Source organism: Acanthisitta chloris, unplaced genomic scaffold (assembly GCF_000695815.1).
Source record: "Acanthisitta chloris isolate BGI_N310 unplaced genomic scaffold, ASM69581v1 scaffold10498, whole genome shotgun sequence".
Classification (NCBI taxonomy): Eukaryota; Metazoa; Chordata; class Aves; order Passeriformes; family Acanthisittidae; genus Acanthisitta; species Acanthisitta chloris.
The window spans coordinates 32957-54297 of NW_008685461.1; the positions used below are offsets into that span (position 1 = coordinate 32957).

The 21341-nt window shown below is 38.3% G+C and overlaps 1 protein-coding gene across 1 annotated transcript in view; it reads right to left on the reverse strand.

Annotated features, from left to right (window-relative positions):
* Positions 1–5151: 5151 nt before the first annotated feature.
* ADCY1 (adenylate cyclase 1 (brain)) overlaps positions 5152–21341 on the reverse strand; it is a gene marked incomplete at its 5' end in the record, with an annotated part of 46780 nt that continues 30590 nt past the window's right edge. The window contains 6 exons of the mRNA XM_009079780.1: positions 5152–5739; positions 6596–6720; positions 8261–8375; positions 11707–11805; positions 12193–12339; positions 13624–13740. Coding sequence (XP_009078028.1) covers positions 5401–5739; positions 6596–6720; positions 8261–8375; positions 11707–11805; positions 12193–12339; positions 13624–13740 — 942 coding nt within the window. The remainder of the gene's footprint in view (positions 5740–6595; positions 6721–8260; positions 8376–11706; positions 11806–12192; positions 12340–13623; positions 13741–21341) is intronic.

Here is a 21341-nt window from a genome sequence, read left to right on the forward strand (position 1 = left end):
TATGAAGACAGCTTAGATGTTGATAACACTTTTCACATACAGTGTTATGGACCTTGGAACACTGAGGTTGGCAGATCACAATCATTAAGTTATTTTTTTTCTTTATTTGCTGTTTGCATTTTGATTTGCTGAATGCACATGCAACTAGTGGATTTAACTGTGCCGGAAGTGATACGTCAAAAACATTTAGGAAAACTTACTGTTTTGTTTTGTTTCACTGAAGTCAGGCATGAGTGGCATGCAGTAGATTGCAAGGAAAACCAAAAGGACGTCCATTTCCAAAGGATATATAATCTCCATGCACATGTAAAATGTCTCTTACAAAAATCATTAATTTTTGTTAAAAGTGTGCCTTTTTGCCTCTTTTTATACAAGTGTACATGCAATTACCTGTCCAAGCTAAAACTATTTACAAAATTTCATAATACAATACATCTTTTAAAGTGAATAATACATGAAAGGCCAATGTTTTCTGTTGTTTTGTAACACTGTACAAGATTAAAAATAAATAAGGCATTATAATACAGGTTTATCACAAATTAAAAAATGTTGGTTTTCACTGTAATACAAAACTCTAACTTGAAAGAACATTATGGCTAAATAGTCCTCCTGCCTGGGCAGAACACATACAGAATCTGGACTTGCTGATGTAAAGAAAATGCATTGTTTCTGCTACAAGCAGGAATCCAACACATGAAAATTATTCACACTACCTACTAATGTGTTCAGACTCCTCAAAGCACTGAAATGGCACAGGTCATATACTGTTTCCCTTCAAACAGTGACTCCCAAGTACATTATTTTGCCTTACAGATAAATTACAGGCAAAAGTGTGAAAGAGATTTAGGTGCAAAACCTACTCCAGGTTACAGTGTTGTAAAATATTCAGTTTGGTACTGACATAAGACATAACTATATCCAAAGCAGAACTTGGCCTACAGAAGCTCAACTCATGACCATCACAAGCATGTTAAACTCCTGGTGATTGCTGCAGGCCTTGTGGGTACAATAAAGGATGCAGATTCAGCCCTAACAAGCTGAAGCTTTTGGCTCTCAGTCTCACCTAGAGAAAGCAAGGGAGAATTCACATGTGTTTTGGTGAAGATAAGGGAGTGTGACTTGCCACAGCAGGAAGCAGCTACAAAAACGTATGCATTTTACAGGCTGGGTAAAATAGCTTTCTAGTCCATGTAAATGGAATATGTTTGGAAATATCTAGTCAGTAATTAAATGGAATGCCAGTTTGCAATCTCGGCAGAGAATAACAATTAAAAATTCATTTGAAGGTAAAGGTAATATAGGAACACTTAGAAATTAGCTCCCAAGTCTAAAGATTTCTGATACTATATAAAGAATGAAAGACTTCAATTATTACTATTATCTGAAAGAGAAAACATGCAAACTGATGTGAAATAGTGTGCTTGCTATTGACAGACATTGGCATGCCAAAATGGCATTACTTTGTTGTAGGGCTTGTATCTGATAACTCTTTCAAGCTAACAGGAGCACAAAGCAGTGAACAGGTTACAGGAGGCTATTCTGCCCACAATGCAACAAGTTACTAACATCAGATAACCATAAGAGACTTCTGGTTGCTGTGGGGCAGAACTGACTCCTTGATGGGGCTACAGCAAGGTCACCCAGGCAAAAGTTACAGCGCTTGACTAGAAAATTAATACATGCAAACCAGGAAATACAACTGCATGCATTAAAGCGGGCACAACACAAATCCCACAGGAATCCAAGGAAATCCTTCTGATGATTTTCAGGGATAATGGAGTGGGCTACATACTATCTTAGGTCAATTGCCAATAAGAATTTGGTGACAAGCTCCTCTAATTTGACAGGAAATGTGCATTTGTGGTTTTTTTTGGTGGTATTACTACTATCTCTTTCCATGTATAAAACTTACTGAACATGTCAAAGACTGTGAAAGAGCAGAGAGATTACATACATAATTTAAAACTGTTACATGACAGCTGAAATAAAACAAACGTAGACAGAAAAGGAAAATGGGGAAAATCATGTGAATAGGGAGGGAAATAAGAGCACAGCTTCATTATATCATGATTTCAATGGGCATTTAGCCTTCCCTGTTGAAATGGCTGCTGAACACTATCATTTTCACATGATATTTTACTTATTTGTGCGTTGGCTAAACTTTCTTCATGACTTTATACTGCTCAGTCCAGGACTACACAGTAATATATAGTTGTAAAGCCAGCAGCAACAACCACTACAAATGTATGAAAAACATTAATGATAAGCTAACGGTGTTGATGATAACAAACAATGAGAATGATGTTAACCTGGTCTATTGGAAGGTGTCCCTGTCTATGGCAGTGGGGTGGAACTAGATGATCTTTAAGGTCTCTTCCAACCCAAATCATTCTATGATTCTATGACTCAAAGTCTGGAAACTGACTCCAAATTCACCCTCATTGCTGCTGTAAGCTAGCACATGCACACTAACTTGCCTGCAGTACCAAGAAGCCATCCTGATCCGCTCACCCTGCTCTGGGAGGCACAGACCTCCTGCAAAAGGGCTGAATGAGAAGCTGATGATGGACTGTGTCCCTTCCATTCAACATGGAAAACATTCTTACCAAAGTCACGTGCCTCATTTGGCTGTTAGAAAGGAAGATCAGGCTCAGAAAATCTTTGGAGTAATTACACTAGCACCTGTCAATATTTTAAAATGTTAACATGAATAATCTAAATTTACCTTGCTACATGATCTTCCAGTGACATTACTAGGCTGGGAATGGTTCTGTGAATGAGAACAGCCACAAAAGTATTAGCAGAGGGGACAATCCATTTCTGATTGCTGTCCATTTAGTGATAAAAGACACAATGGCAAGATGCCTATATCTTGAGCCTAATAAAAAGATAACACATAAATAATTTCATTGACCCACTTTTGGTTGGGTCAATAATGGGTGTAGTTGGTCAATGCGTTTATGTACTACCAGATCTACTGCTAGGATCTGAAAACACTTTTATTTTAGCATTATCAATGAATTTCTAACAAATTAATGGATTAAAAAATTGTGTAACGAGCTCTTTGAGAGTGGAACTGAGTGATCAACGCTATTACATATAATGCTTTCCATTTTGGATAAATATTTAACTTAAATGTGTGGTGATTTAGTTCTAACAAAACTATTAGAAAACATAAATATGCAGTGTGCTTACATGAATACCATTTACTCAGTTTAATTAAATGAATATTTGTTCTTTTAAATCTGTATTCTCTACATGCAGTTATTTAAATGGCTTTGAATGCCTCAAAACTGGAAATAATTTTTGTAGAAGAATAGGTGTGAATTGGATAGCTATTAGAGAGATAAGAAAGGCAGTGACTTTCTACAGATTTGACCAGCGTACATACACCTAGTACAGTTAGGAAGAAGTTAATTGTTTTTTTTATAGTCACTTTAATCACAACACGAACTCTGATACCTTTGTAATGAAGCACCTAGCTGACAGGGTATATAAAAATGAATTTAAAACCCTGCTGAAAACCACTAGAGTCCCACAGTAGCCTGATGTATCTACACAGAGAACAGAAATTCCTGCAACATTTCTTTAACCATTTGCATTTGCTGACACAGTATTTGTCCATATACTTTTAACACAGTCACTGTGCTAAATTTGATTGCAGGAGAATCACTCAGAATCTTTTTTTCCACTGAAATAAGTAATAAAATAGGCCCACCAAAGGGAAATGTGGCATCTAGTAGACAAAAAATTTCTATTATATAATCTGAACAACTTCTGCAGTCTTGGGTGGAGTTTTCAAGGTATTTTTTGTTGGTGGTTTTTGGTCTTGGGTTTGGGTTTTTTTTGGCATGTGTGTGATTTGTTTGTTAAAAGGAAGTTTTGCATGTTCTTAAACAATGTAAAGTTTTGCCTCTCTTTTGGAAAGCAGTGAGGTTAGTTAGCCTGAGAAACCCCATCTGTTCATGGAGCACATGTCAGTGAGCAGGATGACCTCCAACTGCTCCCACCTTGAGTACAGAGCTGCACTCCACATTTCACATCTAGATCACCATTTCAAGATGAAACCATGAACAATAGGATGTGAGCTGCAGTAAAGGGAAAAACAGTCAAAATGTTCTCTTTTATGCAGTTTAAGAGCAGGCCTCGCTCTCCTGGCACGCTTAGCAGTATTCTCCTCATTTGGGCAAAGTCTGACTGTGCTTGTTTCTCAGAATTATAGCTTTCTATAATTGTACAGCTTTGAAGAATGAGCCTGGGTAGAATCAAGATATAATAAAACTGTGGCACAAATTTAAAAATCAATTAAGATGTAAGACTATGTTGGCAAACATACAAATGTCACAATGCTCACAACAAACAGCATGTTTGTCACCAGTAAAGAAATATTCTTTGAGCTGTTTAGAAAGGTAAAGCTAAATCCTGAAACTCAGTCACAGGACCTGTGCTATTCATAAAAGCCTAAAATAATACCATCCTTCTGCTCCTCAATAAAATCAGCACTGTACATAAAGGAATGTTTCTGTATTGCATAAGCATATTGCTGTGCTTGCAGGGTCGCTCCTCTGTCCTGCACAGTCAAATGACCTGTGAAGAGGCAGGAGCTCCTAAACTCTACCACCCTTTTATTTTTTTAATGGAAAGAATATATACCATTCTTCTGCCTAAACTTTAAGCCCTGTGATTTATCTCCTTATGGTTTGAATTGGAATTTTTTTGGAAATTTTTGGAGCATGCAAGGAGAATTTAAAAAATACATAGGGTTTAGTAATTATCTGAATCCGGCCGTCATTAATCTGCCATTGACAGCATAATAAACACTGTTCTCATTGCTTTAACTCATGCACTGGGAGCACAGTTTCTCTTACTCTTGCTGTAGCCCTGGAGCATCTCCAGGTGCCCCACATTCCATGGTTAAATGCAGCTTTGCTAATCCCAGGCCCAACAATGCTGGCTATGACAGAAAGAGAAATCTCTTTGCTATGTCATTGCAGGTGGATGTGTAAATAAATACATATTTTTGTTTATCTCTATAAATGTCTATTAAGTCTTCACAGAACTGTTTGTATATGTGCATATATAGATTAAAACTTATATACACACACACACATAAATAATTGCTTTGCACATTTATCTAATTTTTTTCATTTACCCTTTAAAAATGTCAAGAAAATATTCCTCATTTCCAGAAAATCCCGTTTTGACTTTTCCTAACAGAATTGCTAGCCCTTATATGTTCCATCCCAAGAGTTCGTTGCACAGTCCCCAAGTTCTCTTTGGTTGGATTGTAGTGGTCCTTGGTTAATGCCATGGCCTATGACTTCTGACCTCTTGGTAAAAATTCTGGCAACCATTGCTCTTCAAGTTCACTGCAAGTGGCACAACCAGATCTCCTTTGTTCTATGCCTCCTTCACAGCTGGCACAGAAGGAAGATAATGCAGTGTTTGATTTGTGTGAGTGGCAGACGCTTGACCTGCTCCAAGCCCAGGTTTTACAGTAAAGCTAGCAACTGAGGACATCGATGGACAGCTGGTGCCCAGTTTTGTTTGAATGTTTGCTCTCCCATAAGGGTACATTTTTCTCTCTAAGTTTAAAGATCGTGTTTGGGAATTATTTCCATCAGCCTTTCCCTCCAGAAAATAGGTCAACATTTCACCTTTTCCCTTTACACTGACTTTACCCCTGCACACAAATTCATAACTGCACCTTTTTAATATCCGCTGAACTTCTTCTGTCACCTGAAGACAGAAAGAAAAAAAACTATTACTTTTGTCTGTTCACGTAAGGTTAATCCTAAAACTGCCCACCCCTCTCCATTTTACTTCTCTGTCATGAAATATGAATAAGCAGAATGGATTAGCACCTATAGCTGTACAGCTGCTCTCAGGCTCACTTTTTTTTTAATTTAAAGAAGGGAAGATCACCGATCAAACTGGAATCTGAGAAGCAGAGCTGGTCTTGAGCTGAATAATTACACAGACAGTTTAAGCTCTGTCCAACAGAAATATATAACCAGATTGTAAGTGGGATCACTTCCAGTGATGTTGAATTACTCCAGAAGATCTTTCGATCCCTGGAGACTACACAGGTGTTTTGGAAGAGTTCACTGAGATTTTGAGAGGCACATCATAGCTTCTAGTCAAGCTTTAGCTGAACAATATTCCCTATCTGTGTTGCCTCTCCAATCCAAAACATCCAAGGAATTTTTAAAGTTACATGAAATGCAGTAAGATGCAAATAGACATAGATCCTTTCCTTGTAGGTCTTATTCAGGCAAAATGTCTACAGCACAAGGACTGGCCCATGCCGTGTTGACATTCTCAGGCTTGCCTCCAACTGTGTGCAATGAAGCAGAGAACTCTGTTTCTTCTGATGGGAAATGATTTATTTGAGGATTTCATTGTCTCCAAGGAGTGAAGCGTATAATGATGGAAAACAATTATACCTCTGATGCTTGAATCATCTGGAGAGTTTTGCCCTTTCCATAAGAACAAGATCAAGTGAGGCTGCATTTTCTAAGTGCTCTTGTAAATATCACTACTTATAAAACAGGAGGTATGTAAAGTTTGCAAAATTGTCTTAGAATGCACTTACCTGAATTTTTCCCTGCACTCCAGTACTATCCATCCGGCTGGCAACATTTACAGTGTTTCCCCAGATATCATACTGTGGTCTTCTGGCTCCAATGACTCCTGCCACTACTGGCCCAACATTAATACCTAAAATTAAACAATGAGTTTGGTTTCAAACACTACAGCATGTCATCCAAGGGAAACATGAATCCTGCAAAACAGATTTAACACAAATGCCTTAGAATTTTTCTGGACATAGGACATAATATATGTTAAATTAATGCCAACTGGACTTCTGTATTTGTAAAAGGTTAAGAAACAAAACAAACACATTCCTCAAGATATCTTATCGGGAATAAAACATGATAGACAAAATAAAAATTTGGTTCTTAAGTGGGTTTTGTTGGTTTAAGAAAAGGAAAAAAAGCAGTTTAGCTGCAGAGTTTAGCTGTAGACAGGGCAAATTTAAATATCTTCAACTGTTAGCTACGACTTCCAGAGCAGTTGCACATATAAAGCCTTATAATGGAGGTTTTCCAAGTGGAGCAAAAATAATGGCCTGGAATACTAAAGGATTGGGGTAAGGGAAGTGTGCCACATTGTCAGTACCAGCAAACTCTCATCAGGAAGTTCTGGAAGCAGATTTGGAAGAAGACAAAAGTATGTGAAAATGGCTCAATCATCTTTCTCTGGCAATCTGCAGAGCTTGGTTCTATATTTCTGACCAATTTTGGCACCTTGTTTGGAAGATAAAAGAGGTATTCCTTCTTCTGAGTGCCCTGAAGAGATGCAGGTGCTAAACACTGCATGAGATTCTGTGCAAGGGCTTTCCCAGACAAGTTATACAGAAGAATATGGGTTAGATATTTGACTCTTTATGAACCTGAAGAGACCAGTTATAACAGAGTTCAAAGAGAATTTGGGGTTTATAATTATTAGGATGTACAGGTCAGAGATGTATAACTCTCCTATTTCTGCCTTTGATGTCTTTGGTCTTTCTCAATATTCCACTGCTAGCAAACTCAGTTTTCCCCTTCTTCAGCCCATTCTCACAATTCAGCCACGAAAATACACAGAGAAAGAAGCTGGAGAAAAATATCTATATTGAAATATGCAATAAAATGAGAACAGCAGTGGAAGTACCATTCAAGAGGAACAAGATGCAGGGAAGGTGGTGAGAAAGGACTCTGCGTGGTAAGACATGTAATAACTTGTAAAGGATTGCATGGGAAGGGTTAGAGGATTTGATTTGCAGGAGAAAACGGGACTGGTTGAGGTGATTGGGCATCTGTGGAAAAAAGCTCCCTTTGCACTTTTAATGCCAACAAAGCTTTGGCAGATGCAACTTAATAGCTAAGTACAGTCAGACCCAGTTTTCAGCAGTTTAGCCATGCAAAGCAGTGGAGGCCACAAGACTGGGTACACTCATAATATTGTATAAAATTAGTGGTGCAGTTTCTTTTAGGGGTGCATAGAGTAAGTAGACACACTGGAATTGGACACAATTATAATTCTTTATTATTAATGCACATCATCCAGCCTGCTACATGGATATGAGTCTCTAACTAAAGGAGAATTTCCAGGTTTAATCATGAGTGCAGGGCATGTAATTCTTTGCAGGCAGCACAGGGAAAGTCAACAAAAAACAATGTTCTGCTTGTGTGATAAGTGTAAAAACGTGACTTACCAACTCGTAGGACAAAGTCGTTGTAAGACTGATAGTTGATTTCATCAAGAACGTCAAACATCTCTATTGCAAAATCTGCTAGTGTACTCAGATGGGAATAAATTGATTTTTTAGCCTAGAAACAAAATAGTATTGCACATTAGATTTGTATGGTACTGAGAGGCAGGTGAAATACCAAAGTGAAAACCAATGAAAAGCTCAGAATGGATGGCTTAGGAAAAGAATCTAACCCATGTTCCCATTTGTGAAAGGAAACATTTGATGGTAGCTACAGCACATGCATTCTTTTCTCAAGTGCTATTTTTTGTCTTCTCTTTCTCCTTTTGATTTCTGGGAAGAATGGAAAGAAAAGTTCCCGTGGTAATCTAATTCTGTTGCTAGAGAGCTGCAGATGTTTGTTGTGAGCGTGGCAGGGAATATAACCTGATCTCTTACAAAACTACTTTGCCTGATGATTATTAATAACTATGGTTTCTGCCCTCTTCTCCCTTTGGGGCTTTTGCTAGCTCCCAGCTCCATGGGGTGTATGCTGTTCCCATTGACAAAACTCCTCTTAGGTTTAATCCTGTGAGATGCAGAACACCCCTCTGTTCTTTCCTTTCCAGGCAAGTCAAAGTGAGTTCTTACAAAATGTATCTAAATGAACTAAAGCAAAAGAACCAGAAGGGATCAAAAGAGATGCTGAAGTATCAACTTGTAAATAAAACCTGAAACATAAGAAAATAATTTTTGCAACTTCAGTCTAATTAAACCATGGAAATAATTTTCAGAGGATATTGTGGATTCCAAAAGTTAGCAAGATCATATCAAAATTACTCAAACTCATGAAAGAAAGTTTTGCTACAAAGTAGTAAGATATCTGTAACTCTAGAATCTCCTAAGCAGCATATCATTAGAAATTAGAAAAGAGAGGTCTTCATGTTTATCCTATAACTCATGCCCTTCCCCCAGGATCTACCTTTGGTTAGTTAAAGGCAGGTTACTAGAATAAACCTTTGACTTGACTCATTATGATTGCTCTTTATGTTCTCCTCCTATTTGAACAAGAAATATGAATTTTTGAACAGATTTCCAAAGTGAAAGTGGGCTAAAGGTAGGATATGGTGAAAGAAATGCAGGGTCAGTGGCAGTCTAGCTTCAGTAGGGTGTTGCACAACAGCACTGTGGAAGCTGGCATGAGATGAAAGCTTGCTGAGTTTTTGCCATGATAGCGAGATTTTATAAATGCAGTGCTTGACAGTGGCTGACAAACCTGAGAAACAGGTTGCTATTTGCTTTATCCAGCTCAGTTTGAAAGGATTCCTTCATGTGGCTGGGAAATTTATAAAAAATAGAGTAAAGGGCTAACAAAAAACTACCAAAGTCATGCTTGGGCCAGTCCCAATTTTTGGGAAAGATATTTTTATTAACTGCCTCGATGTCTGGCATTATGTTTCTTGCAATGTCAACTAGCTAGCTCTACTCTTTTCCAGCTTCACCAAGACAAAGGAAGAATGAGAATTAAGTTTAAAGAGCTGAGGCCTGGAGTTCCAACAGAGAAGAAAAAAGATATTGAATGTCTGGAGGAGAGAGGGAGTAGTGCACAGTTTCGTCTGATTTCTAATCTTCTTTATATTCCTTATCCTTCCATTTCTTTGCTGGCTGATAAATGCTTTGTTTTCCTGCAATGCCCCTCAGGGTTGCAGGACAGAGGACTGGTGACAAATACTGAATGTGCTGCAGGTGACAGATGCTCCTCAATAGGATTCCTGGCAAACTCTTTTGAACCTTCACTGAGGAACACCACAAAGTTAGGATCCTGGTGAAGTCAGGATCCTGGTGAAATACACATGCAATGAATTTATATTGTGCAGAAGATCTACAAAGAGCTTGGCCTGTGTGCCGCTCTGATAGTGTAACTGGCAAGCAATTATTTATTTAAACATCAGAGGAATAGTTACTGGAAAGACCGCCCAGAGCATCACAGCAAAATCACTCTGATAGAGGCAATGTGCATTTACTGTAGTCACCTGTGGAAGTCAGGCTGCAGAAACAACAGTCCTGTAAAATACGGGATTTAAATATTTAACCACATTAGGGTACTGCGTTCTTATGTGTGTAAATACCCTCAGTTAAGAGCACAATTAACCCCATCTACTACTTTCTGCTCCTGTCCAAGTCTTAGTATGAAATTCGTGGCTCACAATCAGAGGCTGTGCTAGAGTTTCTGTTGAAGTTGGGACACTCCTGGCAGAGGGCAGACCAGAAGCACTTGTGCCTCTTATGGCTCCCCATGACCCTGTAGGGCAGCCCAGGGACTGTGTGATGGCTGGCAATGACTGTCTGTGCACAACAGGCTATCTGGGATTATCAGACTTCTAATACATAGCTGCATGCTGAAGACCTACTGGAAAACTGCCAAGAGGATGTGAATAATTTCTATTTGTTTGCATCACATGAGCAGTGGGGAGAGATCACAGAAGAGCTGTAAGCCCAAGTAAAAGTAAAAAAATATTGGCTGTTTCATACAAGATCTTTAGGTTTCCTGGAATATAGAATGTTAAATAAATTCTACCTGTACAGAAAAGATCAAAATTTGCCCCAAGATTTAAGAGAAAAGCAGAGTGCTGTAACAAGACCTTATGCAGTGATTTAAAAATCACTACTATCGTAAGCTCAGAGCTGTATCTTTAGTACTGGACTAACTCAGCTGACCCTTCGCTTAACAATTATAAAATCCAAGAGACAAACATGTTTAGGTTTTGGAGCATATGCTGCCAAAGTTACCCAATAACCCACTTGTTTTGAGGATTATAGTTCAAAGAGCATTTATGGCAGACACACAAGTATGTCGTTGCCTGTTTGCCTGAGATCACACGCTGAACAAAATTCAAAGGATCAATGTTTTTTACCTGTCTCAGGACATGAGTCAAACATTTCAGGATAAACAGACTTTTCAAAACACCTTTTTGTAATGTGTAGTTTTCTATGAAGGATACAAAGGAAAGCATCAGCTGCAAATACTCCGCAGAGCAGAAAATGAGTTGCATGTGATACGCTCCAACAAGATTCTAAAGGTTGATTTCAATGTGGTCTAGTTTTTTATTTACTTAGGAATAATTGTTGCTAGAAAGTTCAAGGGCACCTTCCAGCCTTTTTTTTTTTTTTTCTAATTTTGTGCTATTTTGCAGTGCTAAACCATATGCATGAGTGTACCTCTACAACATATGTAGTACATGCATATTAGAACAAAGGGAGAGGTGCCTGGAAACTCTGGGCAGCCGAGGTGAATGGATTGCTTTCATTTTCATTATATTCCTAATATCAATTTTATAACATTTTCATAAATTTGTTTTATTACTATAATTATTAATGTGAACATAGAATTTCTTGTGTTTCTGATGTTCCTCTGGAAGCTGAAGGAAAATGGTTCCTTCATGAAGGACTGTTGTGTAAAATCTTCTTACCTTAGTTCCTGAAGCAGGTACGAGTCCCACAGCTGCCATATATGTACTTCCAATTGTCTTGATCTTTTCTATGTCCTTATAATATTCTTTGTCCATAAGCTTTGTTTAAAACATAAAACTGTTAAATATTACATAATATTTTAGACAAGCAACCATAGTTATCAGATAATATGTGCAAGCTCTTTAAACCATATTATTTTGGGTAAGTTGAGGCTCTCCCACTTTGTGGTCATTGAAAAAACTGCAATTAACTTGTGATTTGATACTCTTCTTATATTAGAGGAATTTGAGGTCAGACTCATATGCCTGAAAGTACAAACTGGGCACTTTGCAGAAACCCAGTGGACACCAACCTCAATTAAATAGGAAGTTTACAATACTATTTTAATTAAGCAGTTCAAGATATGCTGAGTTGCTACAGATAATCACTGTTGATAGTAATTTGGCAGAACTGATATGGTTAAAAACAAAGTGTTTAGACCTTACCTCATCAAAATCAGCAATAATTTCATTTAACAGGCGTAAACATTCCACTCCCATATTATTGCCATCCAATTCGATGTAGAAATCATTGAAATTTGGGATGGAAGCAAACATCACTCCCACTTGTGAATATGACTGGTAATAAAGGTCCTGCAGTTCATGAGCAGATACAATTTTTATTTTAAAAGATTATCTAAACTAGGCGTCATTATTACAATACCTATTCTACTGCTACACAATAGCTCGGACCAAAGGCGTCATACTTGCTAGAGAGAAAGCCAGTCTTATTAAAAAATTGTTGAAAGATGTCTCCACTCAAAACCACAAAAGAAAATTAACACCTAAGGTATTAAACCCATTTAAAGCATCTTAGCCCTTTTTTTCTGTTTAGACACAGAAGCAGTGAGTAAAAATTTGGAGAACGTCTTAACAGTTGTAAACTAAACTATTGTATGAGAAAAATAATTACATTTTCTCAATTTTGTTTTATTAGCAAAATAGGGCATGGAACAATTTTACCCTGCAGCCTAAAACCAGTCTCATTCCTTGAAGTCTTTCCCTGAGTTGTGGTGTTCTACATAATATAATGCTGTTCTGTGTGGTAAGGTTTCTGCTCAAAGAAAACAAAACCATTCTTCTGTGGTTCAAATACATTGATCCAAACTCTCAAGAGTAGTATCATGGACATTACGGCTACTCCAGTGCTGCAGGTTTTCAGATGACCAGAAGGACTCTGGTAACAGCTTCCTGAACCAATTTATTTAATCACTTCAGCCCTTCATAGAATCATAGTATCAACCGGGTTGGGAGAGACCTCAAAGATCATTGACTCCAACCCTACTGTTGTCACTAGATCATGGCACCAAGTGCCACATCCAGTCTCATCTTGAAAACCTCAGGGATGGTGAATCCACCACCTCCCCAGGCAGCCCATTCCAATGTTGATGTTAAAAGCTGCTGTGTCTTCCTGGGGTGTGTACAATTCTCTGTTTTTAATGTTAAATGGATGGTTTTGGTAATGGTAGTATATTTCCAGAACTAGAGTAGTTAACATGGAATTGTCTGGCAGTTCATACACTTCATCATTCAGAACCAAACTGAGCTCATGTAATACTATGATAAATCCCAATATCCTAAATTGATTGAAAACAAACAAAAAAATGATCTACATGCAGACACTTAGCTGCATTGATGCTGTATGACAACATTCCCATATCCTGATTTTTGTTAAAATTCTTAAGAGGAGAAGGACGCTACAGCAAAAGGAATAATCTCAAACTAATTTCTGAACACAAGTTTTTGCAGAACTACTATTTTAGCATGAGCAAAATTTTACAAGTCCTAGCCTTTTTTGAAGACATACAGTTGAAAGGTGACCCGAGCAACACAGGAACACATCCATACAACATGTATTTAAATTTTATCTTGGTTTACCATATTTCTTGGATTAGACATAAGAAAGTGCTGTGCAACATGTGCTGGCAACAGGTTGAAGAGAATTCTTTTATTATCCAGCTTGACTCTTTCCATATCATCTCTCTCTTCTTCTGCCTGTGGGGACAGAGGAAAAGAAAAACCTTTCCAAAAAGCAAAAATTTAGCTGAACCTACTAAATAGTTTCTACTAATTCATCCTTTGTAATTAAACTAAGCAAAATAATTCCTGCAAAGTAGAGTACAAACAGTTCTCCTGTACCATGCTTCTACATCAGCCAAAATTCCTTTAAGTCCTTAGTAATTCAAGCTGAAGCCTCTGGGCTGCTTTCAGGGATTGATTAGCTAAGTGTATCGGTATCTGCTGCAGTTCTGTGTTCTTTTAAAAAGGCTCTTGATATTTTTACAAGGTAAGATGCTATAATAATCCCACTGAAATCGCATTGGTCTTGGAGGCCAATTACTTCCCAGGTGATCTGCCTTTCAAAAAAGAGAAACCTGGAGAATCAACAGTGTTTAAAGCAAACCTCTGCCATTTTGCAGTAAAATGCAAACAGACCTCTCAAGACAGTAACTTCAACAGAGAAAAGAATTTTAAAATTGAGTATCCGTAAGAGTGATATGCAATTTTTTTTTAAAAAATGAGCATTTCTAGACATGTTTTTAATTATACCGGTGTTTGTCATGAAAACATTTCTGTTGTTCCTTCACAACAGAAATTCTATCATTTGTGTGAGTGACAGCATTCAGAAAGAGTGCCTAAAAGTCAACACAGCTGAGGTCCCTAACCCAAGATACTGGTATGTTATTACAAGTGTCTTGATTCACAGGAGTTAGTGGGAGCCATACCTTAAGAAATAATTCTAAAAATCAGACCTTTACCGGAAAAATACTGAATATCTAGGAATCTCATTTGGGACTCCTAGGTTTGCAAATTCCATCTTTGTCCTTCAACAGACTCATCTGCAAAGTAGGAGAAAACCAGTCGTCCTTTGCCTTTGTACAGTCTAACAATATTATTTCTGTGTGATTTTTTTCTTTCAGGAAGATAAGTTTTACTTTCCATGACAAAACATAGGAAACAATCTTCCTATTCAAATTACACAGTCCATTTTGCCCTACAGTTTACTTCTGTATTTTTAAATTTCTTTACAAGCAGAAAGAATGCTGAAAGAGAACTGATTTTATAAACATAAATTCTTCAGGAATTTTTCCCTTTTGATATAAATTCTCAGCTCCTACTCAAGTTTGTGTAATAAGAGCTGGAATCTATTCCAGAGGTGAAATATCAGTAAACATTAAATGGTCATTCAGTTCTGCAAGATATATACCTGAAGCTTTTATTCTAAGCCAGTATCCATCTCCTCATTGTGACCTGTTTTCCTGACACTTCTTTTGCTGCTTAAATTTCATATGCTCTTTTCTTAAAATATCCTTCCCCTATTTTGGTGGCATAACTCTGTCTCTGAGTTATTGTTGTATATAAACATGCAAAATGGCCTCTGGCATTTAGTTTGACTCTTGGAATTTAAATGTTCTAATAGTAAAAATAAAAAGAATTTTCCAACTGAAAATCCAAACCAAACTTGCAAGTCCATTTTTACATCATACTGGAATATGAGAAACTTTACAAAGCAAAGGGATTTGCAAACTGATTTGATGGTCTGAATAAAAAAAGCATTTGGGCTTGCATATCCATTCCTTTATTTTTTGAACAAGAACATTTTTGTTACTTGCTTCCCAGGAATATTTAAGGTTCTCAGTTAAGCTACCAACACAATATGGGACAGAATAGAAGCCTAAAGAATAATAGCCCTTTGAGTCAGGGCATAGAGATTTATGGACCAGTCAAAGGAATCAAATAGGGGTAGGCAAGCGGAGTAATCATTTTAATGACTTGTATGGATAGTGATGCTGTTAAATCACCAGTAGCTGCTGTTCATTTCTGATCTGGAAATGTGTGATCAGACTCCTCTGCCTGGTCCAGTTGTGGACCAAAGTGTTCATTCTGGAAGACATGATCAAGAAGATTCTTCAGTACACCCACCATTGTGTACAAATCACAACAAAGGTTTCAGAACAATCCATTGCCATGACTGAGTGGAGAACTCAGCTCTTGAATGAAGAGGTTATGGTTCAAACCAAACCATGAGAGTTATGTCTGAAGGCATGGCAAAATCCTCTAAGAGCAGGGAAAGGCATCAAGGATGTCACCATCGTAGTTCCAATGGTAGAATGCTACATTTCCAACACACCTTTTTCCCCTCTTTTTATGTAAAACTACAATTTTGACTCTGGGAAGGCTCAGTTGGCAAAAACAAGATTGCAGGAAGAAGACTGGGGGTAAAATTAAAGATAACAGCAGGAGATTATAGGGGGAAATACAGTTGCTACTCCCTGGATGGAACATAGTCAGCATACCTGGCTTCCCACACACTACACAATCTAGGGGGGACTAAAGGGAGGGTGGAGTGGAGCAGAGTGGAGACGCTACAACCAGGCTAGCTTTTTTTAGGGATTAGAGCTTGTTAGTACATTGCTTTGAATACAGTTTTTGCAGTCAGATACTAGCACTGGCAACCCTCAAACCTTAACCTGTCACAATTTTATTAATAGACTGTTATTCTGTAAACTGTTAATGCAACTCCTTCAAGAGCACTAGCAGTTGCTGGCAGCAGGTAAAGGTATGAAGACCCAGAAGAGGGTCTTTCTGTTGGTTTGTGACCCTGAACAAGCAGTTGAACCACATTCCTATCTAGCAGACTGCTCAGTGAAGGGTCCCAATAGCAGAATGCTGACAGACTGGTCCAGCACAAGGGTCTCAGCTTTCTTGGGGCACTGACAGACTTACCAAACACTAAGGGTTTGAGAAAATCCCCCTTTTCACATGACAGAGATGAAAGCCACTAAAGTGATAGAAAGCCCTTGAATAATACCATGGTGGATAATGGTAGCAAACCCAAAATAGAGACAAATTATGCAAACAGCAGAACAAGGGGAGTATAGGTCAAGTGCTCTTAGCTTTTTGTCCCCAGCCTATTTCAGGTCAAGTACTTCCTAGCCAACATGGAGAGAGGAGAGCACTCTCTCTCTGTGGTTCTGGGAGACATTTGCACTGACAATGCCTATGTGGGGCAGTGCCCTGAAGACCCGTGTTAGCTCTGCCTGTCCTAGCCCTAAACCTAGAAGGAGAACATTCTTAGAATTAGCATAGCACTCCTTCTAAGTTACTTTCTCATGTTGAGGAGCAAAGGTATATTATCTGAGACCACACACTGTGTCAATACTGCTGTATTGTTGCTGGTACCCTAAATGATGTCTCTGCATGGACTTCACTTACACCATCCACACATACCAAATGCCCAACATCCTGCTTTAATAATATATTAAAGTGCTCCACTGGGAATACGAACTGAAGTGTACCTTCTCTGCTACTACTGCATAGAGTTTGAGTATCGATTCTGTCTCCCTGCACTGCCTAAGTCAGCCCTCATATATACAATTCCTCAGGAGCTGCTTGGGGAAAGGAAAAATCTCCTTGCATCTCTTGCAAGGGAAGATAAGCAAGGAAGGTGAGGCAATGAACTTGGTTATGTTCAGCAGTGAGGACTAAAACTATCCCATCACACAGCTACATGGGAGGGAAGTAAACTAAGTACCGGTATTTTCTGAACCTTTTTCCAGCTTCCTGCTTTCTGCCCTTCAGGAAATGCAATCAAAACTGTCCTTTCTCCTTGTGATTCATGAACTCCTAGTGGCTACTCTTTGAGCAGCTTGAGAATAAAAGATGTGCAGACCTCATCCTTTCCCAGGCAAAACAGACATTGAGAAGGGAGAAGGAGTACTTGGGCCTGAAGAAAGATTAAAATACCACAGAACACAGGTATTTACACTCCTGGTGGAAATATTGTCCTAAGACCTAAATGGCATCTAAACCTTCATCTGGTTGCCTCTATGTCCATTGGTTCCTAAAGCTGCCAGCATGGTACTTATGCAATAGCTGTTGGCTCAAAATCAAGACAGATTATTGTGAAAATAAGCAAGAAAGAAAATATATAGGCATGACTAACATATTTTTTCACATTCTGCTCTTTGCTTATACCTGTTTGGTATTCATAGCAGCCAGGTCATTTTGCAGAACTTTATTGCATATGCAGAGCTGCAGTATTTGAAGTCAGGCTTTGCTTTTGCTCTGGACATGGTGACAAAATTTAATATGTTTTTTGGAACTATGACTTTTTACACCAATCTAATTAACAGCTACTGCATTTTATACAGTTACACAGATTCCCACAGTTTTTACTGATAAAATGCTAATCACTGCTTACACATTCTCTGTTTGAGAAGGGATCTGAGCAGTTGTATCAACTAACGGTCTAATAAGCCTAAAAATGCTGTAGCAATGTCACAGACTGAAGAGTTATCAGATGAAAATACACCGTTTCAAGATTCAGTTAAAACGAAGCCAGGCACTGGTGTCCCAGAAACATGATTTTTGTACCTGAAGGTGGCACTAAAGCCACAGGGAAGAGACCCACAACACTACTGTAGGGCCAGGTTTTTGACAAGAAGCGCTAAGCACACCTGGCAAGTCTTGCCAGCAAGCTGTAAAATTCATATTTCTTACAAGCACGACAGACAAAAAAAGACAGTGGAATGTTACTCTAGTATTCCCTAAAGAATGCATCAATCAGTCATATGATTGCATTATTCTTATTTTCCTCCCCCTGACAAATCCAGGGTGAGCGAGTGGCTCCATTATTTGGCAGTTTTAGCATCTTCATAAATGTATTGCTTGTATTTATTTGTCCATTCGGGTTTTTTTCTTCCAGTTCTGTTAAATAATTTGCATAATAAAAAGTGATTATCAGTCAAAAATAAGTAAAATGCTTCTATATTTGCTATTCATAGTTATTGTATACGAGCACACAGAGTTACTCAGCAATGTTAAGCTGAAAATTAATTTCTCCTCCCACTTCATGTTAAAAAATCTACAAAACAAAGAACAGATGCTTTCTGAAAATACTGTGATATTCAGAAAGGTTAAATTTGGCACTCTACAAAACAAAGAACAGACGCTTTCTGAAAAATACTATGATATTCAGAAAGGTTAAATTTGGCACAGAAAAAAATCCTTGCAGAATAAACAAGAACCTATAATACCACTGATGTGTGAACAGTAAGAACAAATATAAATACTTTAACAGCTTATCATAAATCAGAAAAACTTATTTTTTCACAAGATGTACATAAACCATACTGTATTATCTCTGTTCCAGTTGTGCAACCCAGATGCATGAAAATTAAATTAACTTATCTTGAAACTGTATCTTTTTTCTTAATAAGTTTCTCTTGATTGAAATTTTTCTTCTTCAAAACACTTTTCTTTTCTTGATGTGGCAGACAAAATCTAAGGCTATGTGTTTTCCTCAGACCTCAGCATAGACCACTGGGCATCTATCTATATATTCTTACTAATAATAGTATTAAATTGCAGGACAGTTTCAGTGTTTAAAATATAATTTAGTTAGTACTAGACTGTTTGTTGTTCATGATGAAGTAAAAGAAAATATCTATGAAATCCCTTTTATTGCAGCTTATGTCACAAATTTTTATTCATCTGAGAACATTTTTACAGGATTAGCTCCAAAATGAACCTTACTAAAGTATGCAAACAAAATGCTTACAGCTACCAAAATAGCCCTTGAGTCTGAAATTCTCCCAGTTGTAAGCCAAAAACTGAAAAGCCTCCTAAAATGAAATGCTGAACCATGCTGGCACATCTTCACACAGCAGCAGCTGGCTACTGGGAGATGTGAATCTGGCTTTAGCAGTGGTTCATGCAATTCAGTGTTTGCACAAAGAACCAGCACATCACTCTGTAAAACGGAAGAAAATCTCCACAGGCCCTGTGCACTAAGTCAATGGTCTTTCTAAAATGTCTGTTACCAAAAATATAACCAACTTAAGCCAACACAGTTCAATGGGAAGTAGTACTACAGCTGTAGATAAACATGACCAAGACTGCTTTCAACCATTGTGCAGGGTTTGGCTGCTAGTAGCCAGTAGCTAGTATAGGACTGTTTTAGATTTGTGCTGAAAACAGTGATGATAAGAGACATTTTTGTAATTGCTGAGCAGTGCTTACACAGTCAAGGACTTTTCTGCTTTTTGTACTGCCACAATGACAAGGAAGTTGGGGATGCATGGGAGACTGGGAGAAGACACAGCTGGGACAGGTGACCCAAACTGACCAAAGGGATATTCCATACCATATGACATCATGCTCAGTATATAAAGTGGGAGGAAGAAGGAGGAAGGGGGGACATCTGGAGTGATGGTGTTTGTCTTCCCAAGAAACCATTACGTGTGATGGGCCCTGCTCTCCTAGAGGTGGCTAAACACCTGCTTGCCCGTGGGAAGCAGTGAATTAATCCCTTGTTTTGCTTTGATGTGTGTGTGGCTTTTGGTTTCCCTATCAAACTGTGTTTCACTCAACCCAGAAGTGTCCTAGCTTTTACCCTTTGAATTCTCTCCCTGTTTCTGCCGGTCAGGGACTGAGTGAGTGGCTGTGAGGGAGGGACTTGGTTGCTGGCTGGGGTTAAACCACCACAACCATAAACAGGGTTCCTGCAGTCCAGCAGCTTAGAGAAAACTTATCACTCAAGCATGCAGCTTTTACCCTTGTCTCCTTTTAACGGTCCCTTGTTTTGATGTGTGTGTGGCTTTTGGTTTCCCTATCAAACTGTGTTTCACTCAACCCAGAAGTGTCCTAGCTTTTACCCTTTGAATTCTCTCCCTGTTTCTGCCGGTCAGGGACTGAGTGAGTGGCTGTGAGGGAGGGACTTGGTTGCTGGCTGGGGTTAAACCACCACAACCATAAACAGGGTTCCTGCAGTCCAGCAGCTTAGAGATGTGTGTGTGGCTTTTGGTTTCCCTATCAAACTGTGTTTCACTCAACCCAGAAGTGTCCTAGCTTTTACCCTTTGAATTCTCTCCCTGTTTCTGCCGGTCAGGGACTGAGTGAGTGGCTGTGAGGGAGGGACTTGGTTGCTGGCTGGGGTTAAACCACCACAACCATAAACAGGGTTCCTGCAGTCCAGCAGCTTAGAGAAAACTTATCACTCAAGCATGCAGCTTTTACCCTTGTCTCCTTTTAACGGCTGTTAAGCAATTAGTAGCCTGGAGTTTGCTAACTATTCAAAAGCAGTTTTAGCATAGATATTTCCAATCAACAGTGTTCTCAGAGCCTTTAATACTCGCATTTTTATTGTGCCAAAGAACCTAGTAAGTACAAAGACATGGGTTTTGTTTTTTTTCACTTATCTGTTTGAGTAAGTAAGAACCATGAGCACTTCTGTAACATCCATCATGGCCCATACTTCTGCATATTATGTTAATTAGCCCTTGGATTCAATATAATTTATAACCAATACACAGAGTGGAAACCAGAACAACATTTCTTACAACATGTTATCCACTATTACTTATGGTACAGGGAATAGATCTTCCACGTGGAATTGACAAAATGAAAGGTGTATGCCCAGATCATTCTAAGGAACCTATCCAGCATAATAATTCCAAAGAATGATAATTATGCAGATCCCTAAATTCTGGATTTTCTACTTAAATTGATCTTTTCCTTTCTGATTATTATCACGCAAATCCCACAGACAAGATGGTAGCATGTAAGTACCTGATTTGCAATTGAACAGATCT